The following is an 18,192-nucleotide window of genomic DNA, read 5'->3' as shown; positions in this document are numbered from 1 at the left end:
AATCAGTAGTCTATCTAGAGTTGATAATGTTGGGAGTTGTAAAGCAAACTAGAATGGAATATAAGACATTCTTCACTTTAGATATATTGAATTTACATTTGAACCCTACCAACAGTCACTTGAAATAAATACTATTTAAGAGAGAACAGGCAAGAGAGATTGAGAGAGCTTTTGTCCTTTTCCTTGCTCCTCAGCTAGTCCTATTTGGAGGGAAAATGGAAGAATAAGGAACATTATGTTGGTTGTGTCCCAAAAGTATTACTATTACTGATCTGTTCCTCTGTTAGGAAGAGTCACAAGACACAGTTCTATCTGTCCACAGATGCTCAAGATTATCTTGACTTTGTACTGCCTTATACTGCCTAGAGCATAAATTGAGGACTGTTTTCCAATCTTTCAAGGTCATTGTCATTAAATATGTGCTAAAACTTTTATAAAAAATGAACTATAAAACTATTCGTACTTGGCTTATCCTGCTTCCAAGTAGTTAGATTTTCAGGTGCTTGGGAACTCCTATAAGTATCTCTTATCTATTTGTCTGTGTTTCTGATTGTGAGTTCTTTTCCTAAAGAACTATGAGAGTACATGTCATTTGCTCTGGAAATAGTTTTTTGAATAGATGGGTAAATTAAAAGAGGAAAGGTAGGTTTATGAGAAAGCCTTCCTTTTGTTTGTTCACAGACTCCAGCAGTGAGAAGCTGTATCTTAATTTCTGATATTACATGTAATGAGGGACTTACTCCTGGAATCATATCAGACTGATTTATTCCTGAGCCTCCAGTTTATTGTTACTCTTTTCTTTTTTCTTTTCTTTTTGATGTTTCTATTTAGTGAAATCATGAGAGGAGAAGACTGGAACTGATACAGCTGCAGTCTTGGCGGTGTTTATGGGGAGACGGCATTGAGCTTACTGTTTGAGATTGATTTTGGGGATTGTTCAGAGATTTTATTGGTCAGGGTAGTTTTCCTTACAATTAAATACTTGTCATCTAGCCCTAGATGTCAGGGATTAAGGGATATATTTTCTTAAAGATTTGTTTATTTTAATTGAAAGAGTTACACAGAAAGAGGAGAAGCAGAGAGAGAGAGAGGTCTTCCATCTGCTGGTTCACTCCCCAGTTGGCTGTAGTGGCTGGAGCTGTGCCGATCAGGAGCCAGGAACTACTTCTGTGTCTCCCATGGGCGTGCAGGGCCCCAAGGACTTGGGCCATCTTTTGCTTTCCAGGCCATACCAGAGTGCTGGATCAGAAGTGGGACCCAAACTGGCGTCCATATGGGATGCCGGCACTGCAAGAGGTGGCTTTACCCACTATGCCACAGTGCTGGTCCCCATAGTTTTTTATAAGCTCAAAATTTTCACATGTGTCTTTAAAAAGATTAGTTGTTTATTCATTTGGGAGAATGAACCAGCAAGTGAGCATGTGAGAGCTCCCATCTACTTGTTACTATCTATATCTACCAACTACTGGTTTACTCCCCAGTGCATGCAACTTCCCCCTTGCTAGGTTGGAAGCCAGGAGCCAGGAAGTCCAGCTCTCCCATGTGAATGTCAGGAACCCAATTGCTTGAACCATCACTGCTGCCTCTCAGGGAACACATTAGCAGGAAGCCAAGAGTCTGGAGCCAGAGGTAGGCATTGAACCCAGGTGCTCCAATTTGGAATGTGTTCATTCTAAACCATGGCTTACCACTAGGCCAGACACCTGCCCCCAAAAATTTATTTGAGGAGAGAGAGGCAGAGTGAGCCAGCCAACCAGTGTGTGCTAGTTCTCCCATCTGCTGGTTCACTCCTCGGTTGCCCACAGTGGCTGAAAGTGGGTTTGACCAAAGCCAGGACCTGGGATCTTCATCGCGGTCTTGCATGTGGGTGGCAGGAATCCAGTCACTTGCGCTATCACTGCTGTCTCCAGGTGCTACATTGGTAGAAAGCTGAAGTAAGGAACCAGGTATCAAACCTGGGTCAGTAGGAAATGCAGGCATCTTAACTGTTAAGCTAAATGCTCCTCCCCTATTTTTTTTTTTATTGTACATTTAATTTCTCTGAGATTTTGACTTCAATATTCTGAATTACTTAGAATATATTGTTAGATGGAGGGTTTTTAAAAAGATGATTCATGTATCTTTATAAGATCTATAATTTAAATAGTAGTACAATTCTGGGTTTTTGATTTTTTTCAAACTGAAATTCTGTTTTTCATTTTTGGGTCAGACTATCCAAAATAAAGCATTCTATTTAAGACTAAATACTACTGCTAAATATGACCTAGCATGTTTTATAATTATAAAGTTTTAATGTGCTCTCAAATTACTTTTCTCTGTTGATGGGTATTGTTAGAGCCTTAGAAACCTGTTGATTGCCTTGAAGGAAAACAACTGGTAAGTGACAAAGCTTGTACTAGAAACCATCAGTTTTGGCTCTTAGCCAAGCTCTGTATCTTAGTTTATTTGATTCATGTTGTAACTTTTTACTTTAAATTTTCTTTTAAGTTATAATAAACTATGTTTAGGATGTATATTAGAAAAATATCTGCTAGCACTACCTATTTTATTAAATAATTACTGCTCCTGATAAACCACTGTATTTCTTGATTTAAAATTAAGGCATGTAGGGGAGGGCACTTAGGTAAGTCTTTGTGATGCCTGCATTCCACATTGGATCTTGTTCCAACACTGCTCCTGATGGTGTGCACCCTGTGAGGCAGCAAGTGATGATTATTCAAGTGGTTGAAGCCCAGTTACTCACATGGGAGACTGAGATTAAGTTCCTGGCCTCTTGGCCTGGACCCACCCTGATTGTTGCTGGCATTTGAGGAGTGATCTGGCAAATGGGAGTTATCTCTCCCTACCTTCTTTCCTGTCTCTTTGCTTTTTTTTTCCTTTTTTTTTTTTTAAGATTTTATTTGATAGGCCATCCTCTGCTGCTTTCCCAGGCCATAGCAGAGAGCTGAATTGGAAGTGGAGCAGCCAGGTCTTGAATCTGTGCCCATATGGGATGCTGGCACTGCAGGTTGCAGCTTTACCTGCTACACCACAGCACTGGCCCCTGTCTCTTTGCTTTTAAAATACATAAGATTTTAAAATTAAAACATTTGGTTAATATACTGTAAGGTTGTGAGGAGGAAGCAACTGGAGATGCTTGGAATGATTTTGTGTTATCTCTTACTGTTTTTTTCTCCTGTGGGGGATGAACTTGTCATCTGTATATTCTGGGTAGTTTAAGAAATATTCTCTTCAGAAGTTCAATCATGGCTGTTATTAAGATTTTTTAAAATACTTTGGGAGACCTAATAGTAATCTTTAGTTCTAAAACTATGTCAAAATTAGTTGGAGAAGGGAATGAACCATCTGTAAATAAAGTTCAGGGGGCTGGGATTGTAGGGTAGCCAGCATCCACATAGGTACCAGTTTGAGTCCCAGCTTCTCCACTTCTGATCCAGCTCTGTGCTCCCTGCTAATGGCCTGGGAAAAGCAGCTGAAGATAGCCCAAGTGCTTGAGCTCCTGCCACCCACTGGGAGATGCGGATGAAGCTCCTGGCTTCTGTTTGCCTTGGTCCTGGCTGGTGAGGCCATCTGGGGAGTGAACCAGTAGCTGGAAGGTTGATTCTCCCTCCCCCCCCCCCCCGCCCCGCCCTGCTCTCCTCCCCCTCCCCTTCTCTCCCCTTCTGTCCCCTCTCTCCGCCCCTCTCCCCTTCTCTCCCCTTCTCCCCCTCTCCCCTCTCCCCCCTCTCTCCCTCTCCCCCTTCCTCTCCCCCTCCCTCTCCCTCCTCTGTTCAAGTAAATCTTTAGAAAAAAATATATTAGAATTTCTCAATTTAAATATACAGAAAAATCAGACTGGAGCATAAAAAATGGAGATTGTTAGTCTCTTTTTTTAGAATTTTTTTTAAAGAAATAGCTTTACTGAGATTTAACACTCCCAGGATTTTTGATGCAGTAGATCAAAGTTGTATTCCAGTAATTTGCATGTTAGTATTTACCCTTGATCCTTTGACCACATTTTACTCCCTAAAGATAAATCTGTACCCCAGTTTCTAGTTCCATTTTGTCTATCTCTCTCTGTCTTTTAAAGATTTGAAAGGCAGAGTTAGAGTGGGGGAGAGAGAGAGATACCTTCCATCTGCTGGTTCAATTCCCTAGATGACCACAACAGCCAAGGGTAGGCTGAAGCCATTTGACAGGAGCTTCTTCTGGATTTCCCATGTGGGTGGCCCAAGCACTTGGGCCATGTTTTGCTGCTTTCCCAGGCACATCAGGAAGCTGCATCTGAAGTGGAGCAGCTGGGCTCAAACTGGCACCCACATGGGATGCTAGCACTGCAGGTAGCAGCTTTATCTGCTACGCCACAGTGCTTTGAGCTTTGTGGATTTTATGTCCTTCGTGTGTTATCTATCGACTGCAATATTGCAGTGTGCTGTGGCTAAGTTATTTCAGTGTCTTACAGTGGTGTTTCTTTAGTTTTAGTTATTGTTATCCTTTCCACGGGGAAGAATGCAGGAATGATTCCAGGGGTATCTGGAATCTTGGCAAGGCCAGAAGCAGACACTGAGAGCAGAGCATATTTCTTTGAACTCTTCTTTTTATGTTAAAAATGTCTACTGCTTTTTGAGGAGATAGTTCTCATTTAAGAGTTTGTTAACTTTCGAATGATTCTAGCTTTTACTCCTAAATTTAGAGTGAAGTTGATTGGGAGACTTGAGAGACTGCGCCATGTATGTTCAACAGCCTACAATATCTATGGCAGCCCTGAGTGTAGGACCTTCACATACTGTTTTCGCTAATCTGTTTGCTTTTCCAGTCCGGTCGGCTGTGAAACGTTGACAGTAATTATTGCTGGTTGAGTCCAAAGCAGATCCAGGTCTTGTCACTGTTCCCCTTGTTCTGTCCGATCTCAGAGTATTTTTACTAAAGTGACATTATGGGGTTTTACCTTTAAGTGACAAAAGGAGCTGAATAAATTCAGAATAGCTTGAGGAAATAAAGACTACTCTTCATGGACTAAGAATTTTGAGAAATTTCAGGAATGTAGAAAACCATGCCCTAATTTTCGAAATTAAACATACATTTAATTTGTTGTTAGCTATTGGGAGAGTGTTTAAAATCATAAGGAATAGGCTGGTGCCACGGCTCACTTGGCTAATCCTCTGCCTGTGGCGCCGGCACCCAGGGTCTTAGTCCTGGTTGGGGCGCCGGATTTTGTCCCGGTTGCTCCTCTTCCTGTCAGCTCTCTGCTGTGGCCCGGGAAGGCAGTGGAGGATGGCCCAAGTCCTTGGGCCTTGCACCTGCATGGGCTTCGGATCGCGCAGCACGCTGGCTATAACAACCATTTGGGGAGTAAACCAATGGAAGGATGACCTTTCTCTCTGTCTCTCCATCTCACTGTCTAACTCTCTGCCTGTCCAAAAAAAACAAAAACAAAAAAAACCGTAAGGAATAGTAATACTTTGATTTCTGCTGACTTATCTATTTGTCTATAAAATGAGCCTCTTCAAAGGGGTTTGTGATTCTAAGTATCCAGTAATTTGTCTAAAATAAAATTTGAGTTAACTACTTCTGAATTCTTAAATGTGCTGTGATTAGTTATTTGCTTTTTGGGATGCCTTATTCTTAAATTGCTTGTAGTTGATACACTAAGATGAAAAATGTGTGTAGTTTTGAGATAAAATATTAAGCTATTTTCAGTAATTTATTATAATTATGAATTGTTGGAAACAAATTTTATAGATTATGTAACCTGCTGTATTGTTTCAAGATTCTAAGTAACGTTATTTGGAAGGTGGAGTGATAGAGAGATAGAGATCAGTCTATCTTCCATCTGCTGGTTCACTCACCAAATGCTCACAACAGCAGGGGCTAGGCTGGGCCGAAGCCAGGAGCCTGGAACTCCATTTAGATCTCTTATGTGGGTGGCAGGGACCCAAGTATTTGAGCCACCACCTCTTGCTTCCCAGGGTGCAAATTAGCAGGAAGCTGGATTGAAAGTGAAGCAGGGATTTCTTTTTTTAAACAGTTTCCTTCCTCCCTTCCTTCCTTGTCTTATTTATTTATTTATTTGACAGGTAGAGGTACAGACAGTGAGAGGGAGAGACAGAGAGAAAGGTCTTCCTTCTGTTGGTTCACTCCCCAGTAGCCACAGTGGTGAGAGCTATGCCCATCCGAAGCCAGGAGCCAGGTGCTTCCTCCTGGTCTCCCACGCAGGTGCAGGGGCCCAAGTACTTGGGCCATCCTCCACTGCCTTCCCTGGCCACAGCAGAGAGCTGGACTGGAAGAGGAGCAGCTGGGACAAGAACTGGTATCCATTTGGGATGCTGGCGCCATAGGCGGAGGATTAGTGCCATGGCGCTGGCCACTGAAGCTGGGATTTGAACTCAGGCACTGACTTACAGGACGCAAGCATTTGACATAACTGTTATGCTGCAGTACTTGTGTCCCCTCCCCTTTCCACAGTTTTTAAGTGTATTGTTAACTGTAGATACATTCTTGTAGACAGCCCTCTTAAACTTTTTTATTTTGCATGATTAACTCCATGCTAGCTGAGTAACAATTCCCTCTTCCCTTCCCCTCCCAAGCCTTTGGCAGGTACCATTTTATTTTACTTTGTTTCTAAGAGTTTGAATACTTTAGATATCTCATATAAATGGAACCATGCCATATTTGTTTGGGATTGTTTTATTTTGTTCAAGATCAATCCATATTGTAGCATTTGACAGGATTTTCTTTTTTTTTCCTTTTTTTAAAAAGGCTGAATAATCCATAGTATTGCATATTATATACCATATTTTCTTTGTCCATTCATCCCTCCATAGACAGTAGGTTACTTCCATATAGAGCTGTTGTGGAAAATATTACAGTGAGCATAGATATGTCATCATACATTTTTAAAAGGCTATGTCCATTTCTCTCTCGCAGATATATTCGACTTTATGGGAGAAAATTTAGCAAAGAAGATCATGTTCTTTTTATTAAGTTATTGTATGAGCTGGTATCAATTCCAAAACTGGAAATCAGCATGATGCAGGGATTTGCCCGTCTCTTGATCAATTTGTTGAAGTAAGTCCATTTCCTATGATTTCTCTTAAATTTTTTTGTTTGTTTCTCAAGGTTTTAGATGAGAGCTAAGTATTTGGCAGGAAGACCAAGTACCAAGTGGCTAATTTGGAAGTAGATTGCATCATCACATATTTAATTGTATGTATTCTTACCACATGTAGTTAAAACTCTATATGTAACCATTTAATTAAAATTTCATCTTTTCCATGAGGTTTTCTCTTTAGCACAAACGGAATTATATGTTTGTTTTCTTTATGCTAACTATTTCTCTCATGTAGGTAATAGTTCTTTGAGAAGACAAGGATCTTGATGTTTTGTTTGTACTCATCACATTGCTGGAAATGTCAAGTACTCTATAGTATGGGAAACTAAGAAATTTGTCTGTTGTATTGGTGGCACAGATTTAAATGCCTCCTTTTACCTGGTGCTCTTTGACAGGAATCTGGAGCATTGTTCTTCCTAATAACATGTTGTACCTGTGGGTGGATGTGGATGGAGTAAAGCAAAACCTGTTGTGATGAGCAGCAGTATTTTGCTGTCCTTCCTGTATATTATGTATGATGTACACATATCTATGCACATACACATTCATGTATATCCCCTTTTCTTAAAAATAGGAAAAAGGAACTTCTTTCAAGAGATGACTTGGAGTTACCATGGAGACCACTTTATGACATGGTGGAAAGAATATTATATTCCAAGACAGAGCACCTGGGATTAAATTGGTTTCCTAAGTAAGCGTTTTCATTTAAAGTACTTCTTTGAGAGTACATGATAGTTTTAGGGAATTGATGATGACTGAAAAATAATGAGTTTGAAATAAGCAGACAAATATATTTTAATGTATTCCTTTCTCTGTGACTTGACTACTAAGACAATTTGTTACCCTCTTTTAAAGTATATCTGAAGCTGTACTTTGCAAGGTTTCCTACCAGGTTATCTCTAAGAGAGATACTGGCCAAAGAAAGGACAAGATTTTTGTGTGAAATCTACTTTTTGACATTATCAGTAGTGCACATTTGGTATTCTGCATTATATATCCACATGTGTTTTCACTCTTAAAGTAAAATGAATATTTCAAAAAAAAGGAGCTTGCATATTCCAGGGGCACCCACATTACAGAGGTTTTCCACTCTGTGTTACAGAAGCATCAGTTTCTGTGATTAACGTTTTTAGAACATAAACTGTTGAAATGCACAGTCCTTGGTTTATGTTATTTTCTGGTATGTTTAGACTATAAATTTCTTACTAATTATTTCTTAGACATATATCCTGCCCCTTCAAGATCTCTAAGTTTTATATATTTAGTATTTTTGTATTTTATTTTACTTTTTATTTTGAGAGAGAGCTCTTATCTGCTGGCTTACTGCCTAAAGGCCTGGGGTAGCTGGGACTACACTGGGGCTTGAGCCAGGAGCCCCATTTCCTCTTTGGATGACAGGAACCCAATTACTTTGAGCCATCACCATTGCCTCCCAGAATCTGCATTGGTGGGAAGTTGGAATCAGGAATTAGAGCTGTGAATCTAACCTAGGCAGTCCGATGTGGGATGCAGCTGCTTTCGCTGCTTAGGCTAAATGCCTGCTCCATGTTTAGTATTTTATTCTGAATACACAGCATATAACATAATTACTTGCCTTTTTTTCATTAATGGTGTTTTCATACTTGACTGTTAAATATTGTTTCTCTCTGTTAACAGGGATTCCAACCAGTTGCTCTCTAGCTCTTAATTTTATTAATCTTAATAAATTTGTCTTAAAATGTCTTATGTGTAAAGTTTATTTTTGGGAGATTTTTTCTTTGATTTTATTGTTTTGCTCTCTAGAGCTGTTTGTCATATACTTATGTACCCATTTCCTGAATAGCAACTTATTTTATATGCCTTTGTTAATTTCCTTTTTTTCTTTTATAAATTAAATCTTTAAAGATTTTTTTTCTGTGCTTTGTTTCTCAATCTTACACATATTTATACTGCTTCATATTTTCTTGTAGCCTTTCCAGTTCAGTTCATGATTAAATGTCAGACTTCACTTAAATCAGCAGTCTGTCGCTTACTATGGGACATTTTGAAAATGATTGCAGATGGCAGACTTTAAAAGATTTTCTGGTCATAGATAAGTTGTGAAAGGTGAAATTATATGAATATAAAAGGCAAAAAGTGACTATAGGTGATCCTAAACTGAGGTGCTAGTTGGGTTTTGGACAATGGTCAGAAGTAGAGTGATCTAAGGGCCAGAGTTACAACGTAACGGGTAAGCCTCTGCCTGTAACACTAGCATCCTGTAAGGGCGCTGGTTCGAGTTCCGGCTGCTCTGCTTCCTATCCAGCTCTCTGCTGATGGCCTGGGAAAAGCAGCAGAAGATGGCCCAACTACTTCGTCCCCTGCCAACCACGTGGGAGACCTGGAAGAAGCTCCTGGCTCCTAGCTTTGTCCTTGCCCAACCCTGGCTGTTGCTGCCATCTGGGGAGTGAACAGCGAATGGAAGATCTGTCTCTCCCTCTCTCTATTTCTCTGTAACTTTGAGTTTCAAATAAGTAAATAAATATTTTTTTAAGAAAAAACAAGAAGTAGTGTCAGAAGTAATTTATTTTCTGCAGGTTTCATATGTTGAAACACAGAAGCTCATTTCAGCCCTAAAAATAGCGAAAATGTATTATGAAACTAAATGGTAACATATGCAAACATGCTTTTCCAAATATTTGTTAGAAAAAACACAGACTTGATATATTAGCTTTGTTACAAAGATTTCTTTTGAATGGTAATTGTGCTGCAGGGAGTGTGACATGGATTGAATTGACTGAACCTTCTTTAAAGTATGATTTGAAACTAACAAGCAATGCTGAAGTAAAGACATGATATCAACATAAGATTTTCACAGCATAAATTGCTTTTTTTTTTTTTAAGATTTATTTTATTTATTTGAAAGACAATTACAGAGAGAGGCAGAGACAGAGAGGACTTCCATCCACTGGTTCACTCCCCAGTTGGCTGCAACCGCCAGAGCTGTGCCGATCTGAAGCCAGGAGCTTCTTCTGAGTCTCCCACAGGGGTGCCGAGGCCCAAGGACCCGGGCCATCTTCCACTGCTTTCCCAGAGAGCTGGATCGGAAGAGGAGCAGCTGGGACTAGAACTGGCGCCCATATGGGAGGCCAGAGCTTTAACCCGCTGCACCACAGCACCGGCCCCAGTAAATTGCTTTTTGATGCTGTACCAGAAAGAGACAACAATAACATGAAGCATTTTAGCAATGAAGTTCTGTGACATATTTTGTGTCTGTGCTGCTGATGCTAATTTAATGACACTAGGTTCTAAAACTATTAAGACAATCTTCAGTTGTAGTTACATGATTGTATGGAATAACTACTTATGCAGAGAGCTATTATACTGGCAGATCAAGTATTTCAGTTGCCATTGCCCTGATTATGTGATTTTTCGGAAACAGTGAATAACTCCAGATAAAGTTTTCAAAGAAAGCACAGTACAGTTTTCCTTGGATTGACATGTTAGTAGCATTCCTAGATGACTCAGTGTCTATTAAAACTATATTTGAAGCAGTTATTTTTAGGTTCAGAATTTTCTTTAAAATTGTCCAATGGGACATTTGAAAGTCTTACCATTTGTTGTTGCTGTTGTGTAGGCCTATTAGGATATCTAAAGGTCATTTGAGCCCTCTTCAATCATGATACTTTAAAATACCCCTTACACAAGTATTTCCAAGAAGTTTCCTTACATGTGATTTGAAACTCTTGAATTTGCCACCTCTTATATCTCTGTACTCAAAAGTTTTTTACATCATTAATCAGTCCCTAATTTTAGTATTTGTGCTGCCGAAGCAAGCACAATCAGTCCCTAATTTTTTTTTTTTTTTATTGTTCTGGCTCTCACTGTTTTTCATTCTGTAACTTCCAGATCTTCTCATTTCCAAATCACTATTTTCCCTGTACTGCTTCTCAAACTTGCCATTTAGTTAACCTTTCCTTTCCCCAGAGCTCTGAGCTATGACCTGAAGAGTTCCTGATGAGAGAAATTTCTTGGAAGATTTGTATTTTACCTTAAATGTTCCTATCTGTGGTATGCTTATTAGGTAATTCTTTGAGTAGAAATATCTTCCTTATAGATCTCCGTCTAAAATTAATGCTCTCAGAAGATTAACCATAGTGACCATAGTGGTCTGTTGGCTTGGGGTATTTCACACATAGGCCATGTGCCTTCACTATATAGAGTACACTTGTTGAAGGGCAGCTCTGTTGAGGCAGTCTCTTTCAAATGATAATAAATAGTTCCAACTTGAAGGGATCAGAATCGATACTGTGAATCTGAAATACTTTTAAGGGGGCTTTTGGTCCGTAAGAGGCAGAACTCTAGGACAGATTGAGAAACATGGAGTCTCTGAAAAAAAGAATAAAATACTTAAAACATTTTTCAAGACTATAATTGTTTATTAATTTTCTTTAGTTTTCTGTTAGCCTCTTATCAAAATTTACATCTCTTTTTGGAAAAGATATCTGCTACCTTACTTCCATTTAGATTACTTCATAGATAATTATAAAATTTTACATTTGAAAGTTTGACGGTGGTGGTTTTTTTTTTTTGTTTTTTGTTTTTTGTTTTTTTTTGATTCTTTATTTGTCATGCTTGCTTTGAATTTAAACAGTCTGGTTCTTTTGTGGAATTATTAGAGAAACTGCTTGGGGAACCATATAATAGTACTTTTTCTTCCTTGTTCCTCAGAGTGATTCTCTGCTCACTGAATTTCTAAAAGAAAATAACTTTTCAAAAATTTATACTTTTCTACCTAAAATTCTATTTAGATCACTAGTACAGCATTAAGCTTTCATAGTTAAGGGATAAAATTATGACTTTTTATGAGCATTTTATTTAAAAAATCTCATTAGTTTTTAAAGAGCCATTTAATATGACGTTTTTAAAACTCATGTTTTGAGTATTCTTAGGTGTATTCTAATGCATTTTAGAACAGTATTGAATACTATTTAGAACAGTATTTTTGGAATACTGTTTTTATAATCAAATGAAAAGGCTACTTCATTTAAGTCTTTCAAGTCTTACACTCATGTGCCTTTAGTATGCTATGCATTTCAACATGATTTTGGAAGCTTGTTCTGTTGTTTGGCATAAAGATTATCAAGTTTCTTCCTTTTTCCCTACTCCCTTCCTTTTTCTTCCCCTTGTCTTACCCCTCCTTTTCTTTTTTTCCTCCTCTTTCCTTATTCCTTGGTTCTTTTCTCTCTGGGTCAAAAGACTCTGGTCATTCTTCCCTTATGTTTCCAGTTTCTACTGGAGAAAGAATTGTTTATAGAGCTTTTTGTTCAATAGAAAAAAAACAAAAATTGGAAAGGAGATAAGTGATTATGAACTTGACACTAGCAATCTAGGAATTGATTATTGTTTACTTCATAAAAGAAGCACATCAGTCTTTTGGGCATGGTTTTATTTCATAAAAGCAATATCCCATACACTGTCTTTAGGTAGCATACTGCAAGTTACAAGTATACTAATGTACTCCCCACCCACGAGACAGCGGCCTGAGACATCGCCCCATGCCAGCAAAGAGTACCCTATCACCCCATGTCAGCAGGAAGTAGCTCTAAAGACAGATCATCGTCCCTCTACCCCTCCTGGACTTTTGGGACTAATGTAACCCCATACTATAAAAACTGGCACAGTTTTAGCCAGGTGGCCGCACAGTCCAGCTACCTGAGCCAGCCAGGCTCCACCCCCATCCTAATGGGATTCGCTGCTCCTGCTTCCCTGCCCGCCCTCAGGCAAAGTTTTAAAAGGGCCTGTTCCTGAACATGTGCTCTCTTGGGTCTGCTCCCTGCTCTCTTGGCCTCTCTTGGCTTCTCTCCTCCTCTATGACTCTTTTCTCCCTCCTCTCTGTCTCTCTCTCTCTTACAGTCTCCTTCTCTTTTTCCTTTGCCGCCCATTCACTACGGTCTGTTGGGTGTTCCCCAATAAACCCTTTCCCTTAAAACAAAAAACAAAAACAAGTATACTAATGTACACACACTAATGTAGAATATTACTACTAACAATGTGAGGGGAATGATGCTTTCACAGACGGGCAAAGACAATTTAGTTTGTCCCTTTGTATAAATCCCTTTGTATAAATTTATCATGTTAGCACTGCCAATTTAATTTTTGTTATTTTACATTAAGGGTCTACATATTTTCATCATGAATACAGTTTGAATTTACTGTTTTTAAAAGTCATTTTAAAATTTTATATTTCTTTTACATTTATTTCTGAGGGTATACAGTATTATACTCTTATTTTTCCTGTTAATCTGCCTTTAGAGAAATTTGATATTTCCTTTTTCTGGGACTTACTCTTGATGGCATTTGTTTCTATGTTGGTCCTTCCAAGAGCCATTTGAACTGGTGCTCTTAAATGTAAGATACAAATTAAATCCTTTGTCCTCCCCTTCCCTGCTTACCCCTTGGAAATGACATCTGAATCTCTAGTTTCTTGACATGCAGGGCCACATTGCTGAGCTTAAGTTACAGCAGCTCATGGATGATAGGTACAAAGTTTAATGAAATAGTGAAATGATGAAAGTCATTTTTCCGAGTACATTTGAAAGTTTTAAAATTTAAAATAGTTTTTCTGGTTGTTTTGTTTATAAACAATGATTAATGTATTTATAGTGATTTTTAATGTTTAAAAAGGATTGTATTTACGTCTAAAAATGTGCTTTTATTTAGAAATTAGAAAATATGTGGTTGGTTTTTTTATTCATGATTTTGATGGTGTTTCATGTAAAAATTGTGTCTATGCTAGGATAATATTAAAAAAAACTTTGTGTAACAGTTTTTTTTTTAAAATAGTCCAAAGATCATGCTTGTCATTTAAAGTAGTTACACATGCTGTTTACATGAATGGTAAGGATAACTATAATTTCTTTATTTGCCATAGAGATAATTTAATTAATTTAAATGATGAAAAAAAGCAATGTTAATGCTGTATCAGTGTTGAAGTTGTTGCACCTTATTTACAGTTTTCTTTATAGTGAAATTATCTTGACCCCGATTTTGAGTCAAGTGGCTATGGAAAATGACTACTTGTTAATTAAATTGGATAACACTGGATTTGAAAGATTAGATATGAGGTGGATAATGTTTGACTAAATTACAGTGGATTTGTTTAGATTCAGAGAAAGCAAGTAAAGCTGACTGTTAGGTGAGGTGTTTGCCACAAACTTTAGAGAAAAGAATAATGTATAAGTAGTTGCCATTAAATTATAAGGGATTAAAGCAGTACATACAGAGCATTCCAGTGTTACAGCCCCCCAGTCAGTTTATGATAAAGCAAATATGAGTATTCTGAAATTTTGTTTTAGGCCAAGAAAATCCAGTATCTTCGTAACTGGAGACGAAGGCCATTGGCTTTCGCTAGGCTTCTCTGCTGTGTATTTGGCATTTACTTATTAACCACAAAAGGAATGTTATAAGGTTCAGAGAGGAAAATTCACACAGTCCTTGATTAAAACTGGAACAAGAACTTAAGAACTGGGACAAAAACTCACTTTCTGCCCTTCAAAAGAGTAGTTGAAGCAGAATTTCCTGAATCCTAAATTAATAGCTACTCATAGGCATTACCATGTAAAAAGAAAGTGAGCACACATTTTCAGTTTTTAAGGAAATTATATACAGTTTATTTTGGTTAAGTATGAAATAATTGTTAAATTTTATTCTGCTTAGTTCTGGACCATGTAACTGCTATATTTACATTATCTCATTTAATTTTTCTAACGACTCTGAAAGGTGAATGTTATTATTACCCCTTATGATGAAAAAAACAGCTCTAACTGTACTGCTACAAAGAGCAGAATTGGCATTCAAATTCATATATCTGTCTGACTCTAAGCCAAACTTAACCATTGCATGCTCTGCCATGGCTTTCTTTTGCAATTTGCCATTACTTTTTTGAAGGGGAAATGGAGTATGAGAAAACTCATCCAAAGATTAGTCACTCTGTAGATCCCTTTTGATTTTAAAAAAAGTGTCTTAAATTGTTACAGGGTTTTTTTTGTTATGAATCTCCAACAATTGGAAAGTGTATAGTGATTATTCATTCCCTCTAAAACTTAGAGAAATATGATCTGGTAGCATCTAGCCTTAACCTTTTATTTTATTTTTAAACAGAAACATTGTTCCCTTCATCTTGAGAGATTACAAGAATCACAAAAGGTCACTATACAGATATCACAGGTTAGAGAGATTGTACCCTTTTCTGGATAAAGAACATAAATCCAATGGTACAGGCCTTATATATAAGAAGGGGTTGAATGACTTCATTTAGATGAACTAAAACACATTCCCACATAACTCTAGTTCTCTAATGAGTGAAGTGATACTATCAAGTGTTAAAATTAACTTTTTGTTCTTCTAAAGAGTGAAGGGAATTGGAGAAAACATGCAGCTCCACGGCCTTTTGTGACTTGCTTTCTAGAATCATTTACTGATTCGGGGAAGTCAGTCAGTGGCAACAGCAAGTTTTCTGTGTAGCTTTTTCTCAAAAAAGTTGCCAGAGAATCAGCAAACCAAATGTAAAGTTAATGTGAACACCAACATTAGAAAGTAGTAGAGGCCGGTGCCGTGGCTCAACAGGCTAATCCTCCGCCTTGCGGCGCCGGCACACCGGGTTCTAGTCCCGGTCGGGGCACCGATCCTGTCCCGGTTGCCCCTCTTCCAGGCCAGCTCTCTGCTGTGGCCAGGGAGTGCAGTGGAGGATGGCCCAAGTGCTTGGGCTCTGCACCCCATGGGAGACCAGGAGAAGCACCTGGCTCCTGCCATCGGAACAGCGCGGTGCGCCAGCCGCAGCGCGCTACCGCGGCGGCCATTGGAGGGTGAACCAACGGCAAAAGGAAGACCTTTCTCTCTGTCTCTCTCTCACTGTCCACTCTGCCTGTCAAAAAAAAAAAAAAAAAAGAAAGTAGTAGAATTATTGGTCTGCTTATTGGAAAGACAGTTTTCCATTTCAGAGTTACATTTTTAAAATCTGCATTTAAATTGATCTGTATCTGTCATTTCTTTAGGAAATAGATGGCTCTTAAACCTTGCCTGTATAGTTTGTTATTAAATGGGGTTCTTCAGTCAGAAAAACTAAAAGAAGACCCAAGATCCTGGGCTCTGTTGCCCTGATGGAAATTGTTTATTGAGTATAACAAGAGACAAATGAATTACAGTATATAAAAGAACAGATAGCCTTGTAATAAGCACTTTGGAAATACACAGAAGTAAAAACCGTAGCCATGGTTTTTAGGGAACTTTAATTTAAATGTAGGTGGACAGAGATTTTCCCCCTTTTCTAAGCAAACATAGATGTTCTGTAAACCATATTTCTGACTTGCTTAACTTTCTGTGAGACAGTGGAATATCTCTCTGATCAGAGAAAATGCTACGTGATGGTCATGTTTTTATTCAGAATTCATCTCATGAGTTGTTGGTTTCCTCTTCAGTTAACTTTTCTCTGAATAGTTTTGAAATTAAAGAGGATTCCCATTACTCGAAATAATGAGATTATATTAGCTCTTGGTTATAGAACATATTGATTACTTGTATTGAGTTTGCTTTGTGTTATTGGAATTCCTTTGCAGTTTAGTTCTTTAAGCTTTCAGAGAAGTTGAATAGATTTCTGGACTTTAGAATTTCAAGAAGCTTACAGAAAGGGTCAGGTTGGAACACTGCTTGAAAATTAACTGCCCTTCCCCCCATTTTTGTGAAATTTAGGGTGTTTTTTCCCCTCATATCATACTATAAGTAGTCCCATTTATTTAAAAATCGGCCATGTATTTAAATCAGTACACATTGGCCTATTTACTAGAACAGAAATGTTGAATGAATTCGTACACGTTTTTGGTCTTGTATATTCACCAAGGTACCTGTATGCTGGAAAATAATTTGTAGTTTTTAATGTTACTTAACTAACTTTGTAAGTAACTGGTGGAAGAAGTGTCTCTTGCCCTTTGAAATAATTACTGTGGGCCAGTGCCTTGGAGTATTATAGAACTCTTGTCAATTAATTATGGAAACTAATTTGTGACAGTTACTGATAGAAGCATACCAGAATTTGGTATGTCTCCTGTTTGTGTTTTGATGTGGAAGCACTATAATAAAAATTACTATTTGACGTTTGATGCCACTGAGCATTCTTCGTCTTTGGATTGTTGCTTACTTTGAAGAGATTGAAAGTAATTTGTCCTTTTCCTTATGTAATATTTTTTCATACCAATGAGCAAAATGAAGGCAAAGGAAAGAGTAGATTAAAGGGTTTAAGTAGTTAACCCTTGGTAGTTGGGTCTGTAAGAAAGAGGAAGATTGTCATACATAAACAGTTAATGTATGAGTGTATGAGAGTATCTTAGAGATATTCATTAGTTGTTTTTGTTCTTTAAATACATTGATCTAATTTATCAAATGGCTTTTCCCCCCCAGTTCTGTAGAAAATGTTCTCAAAACACTCGTGAAAAGCTGTCGACCGTAAGTAGCTTCTCAATTTATAAAATTTTAATTTTCTGGGGACTTTTCCTTATCCTTAGTGTGCTTTGAAGAGGAAATTAAAAGTATAAACACTTACATTGTGACATTAGACACTGAGCACAGCACAATTTCCAGCTCTTGAACTGATTTTTTTCAGACTTACACATCTAAAAACATTTAAGTCACCCTTTATTAAAGTAAGAATATTTTAATTTACATATAATCAAAAGGTTTCCCTTGAGTATTATTAATCAGGTAAAAAGTATTTTTCAAAATGAGCACTATGGGTGTGGCGTTAAAACATGAGCAGTGACAAGAAGGTAGTTCATAGTTTTTTTTCTCTTTCAGTTGGATTTTTTACTTTCAATAAATACCTCATTCTTTTGATTACAGATTACTGTAGATAGAATTTAACTTGAATTAAAGTCCAGTTTAATATACTTGAACTGTTTTCTTGTATTGTCTTCAGGCTGTTGTATGACTGTTTTCTTACTTTAGATGCAACAAGTTCTTTTGAAAATGGAAAGCCCTTTCTTTATATGCTTATGAGTCTCATTTGCCTAAAAAAATAAGCTATTTAATAATCAGATACTTCTTAACTGACCTTTGGTGCTATGTACAGATGTCTTGAGGATATAAGATTT

The 18,192-nt window shown here is 37.8% G+C and overlaps 1 protein-coding gene across 1 annotated transcript in view; it reads left to right on the top strand.

Annotated features, from left to right (window-relative positions):
* Window positions 1-18,192, top strand: part of PSME4 (proteasome activator subunit 4) — a 103,040-nt gene that overhangs the window by 13,589 nt on the left and 71,259 nt on the right. Inside the window, exons 2-4 of the mRNA XM_062209433.1 lie at window positions 6,907-7,047; window positions 7,665-7,781; window positions 17,504-17,548. Coding sequence (XP_062065417.1) covers window positions 6,907-7,047; window positions 7,665-7,781; window positions 17,504-17,548 — 303 coding nt within the window. The remainder of the gene's footprint in view (window positions 1-6,906; window positions 7,048-7,664; window positions 7,782-17,503; window positions 17,549-18,192) is intronic.

The sequence above is a fragment of the Lepus europaeus genome, chromosome 13 (assembly GCF_033115175.1).
Source record: "Lepus europaeus isolate LE1 chromosome 13, mLepTim1.pri, whole genome shotgun sequence".
Classification (NCBI taxonomy): domain Eukaryota; kingdom Metazoa; phylum Chordata; class Mammalia; order Lagomorpha; family Leporidae; genus Lepus; species Lepus europaeus.
Note: the sequence above shows the minus strand (reverse complement) of the source record. Positions and strands in the feature narration are given on the sequence as shown.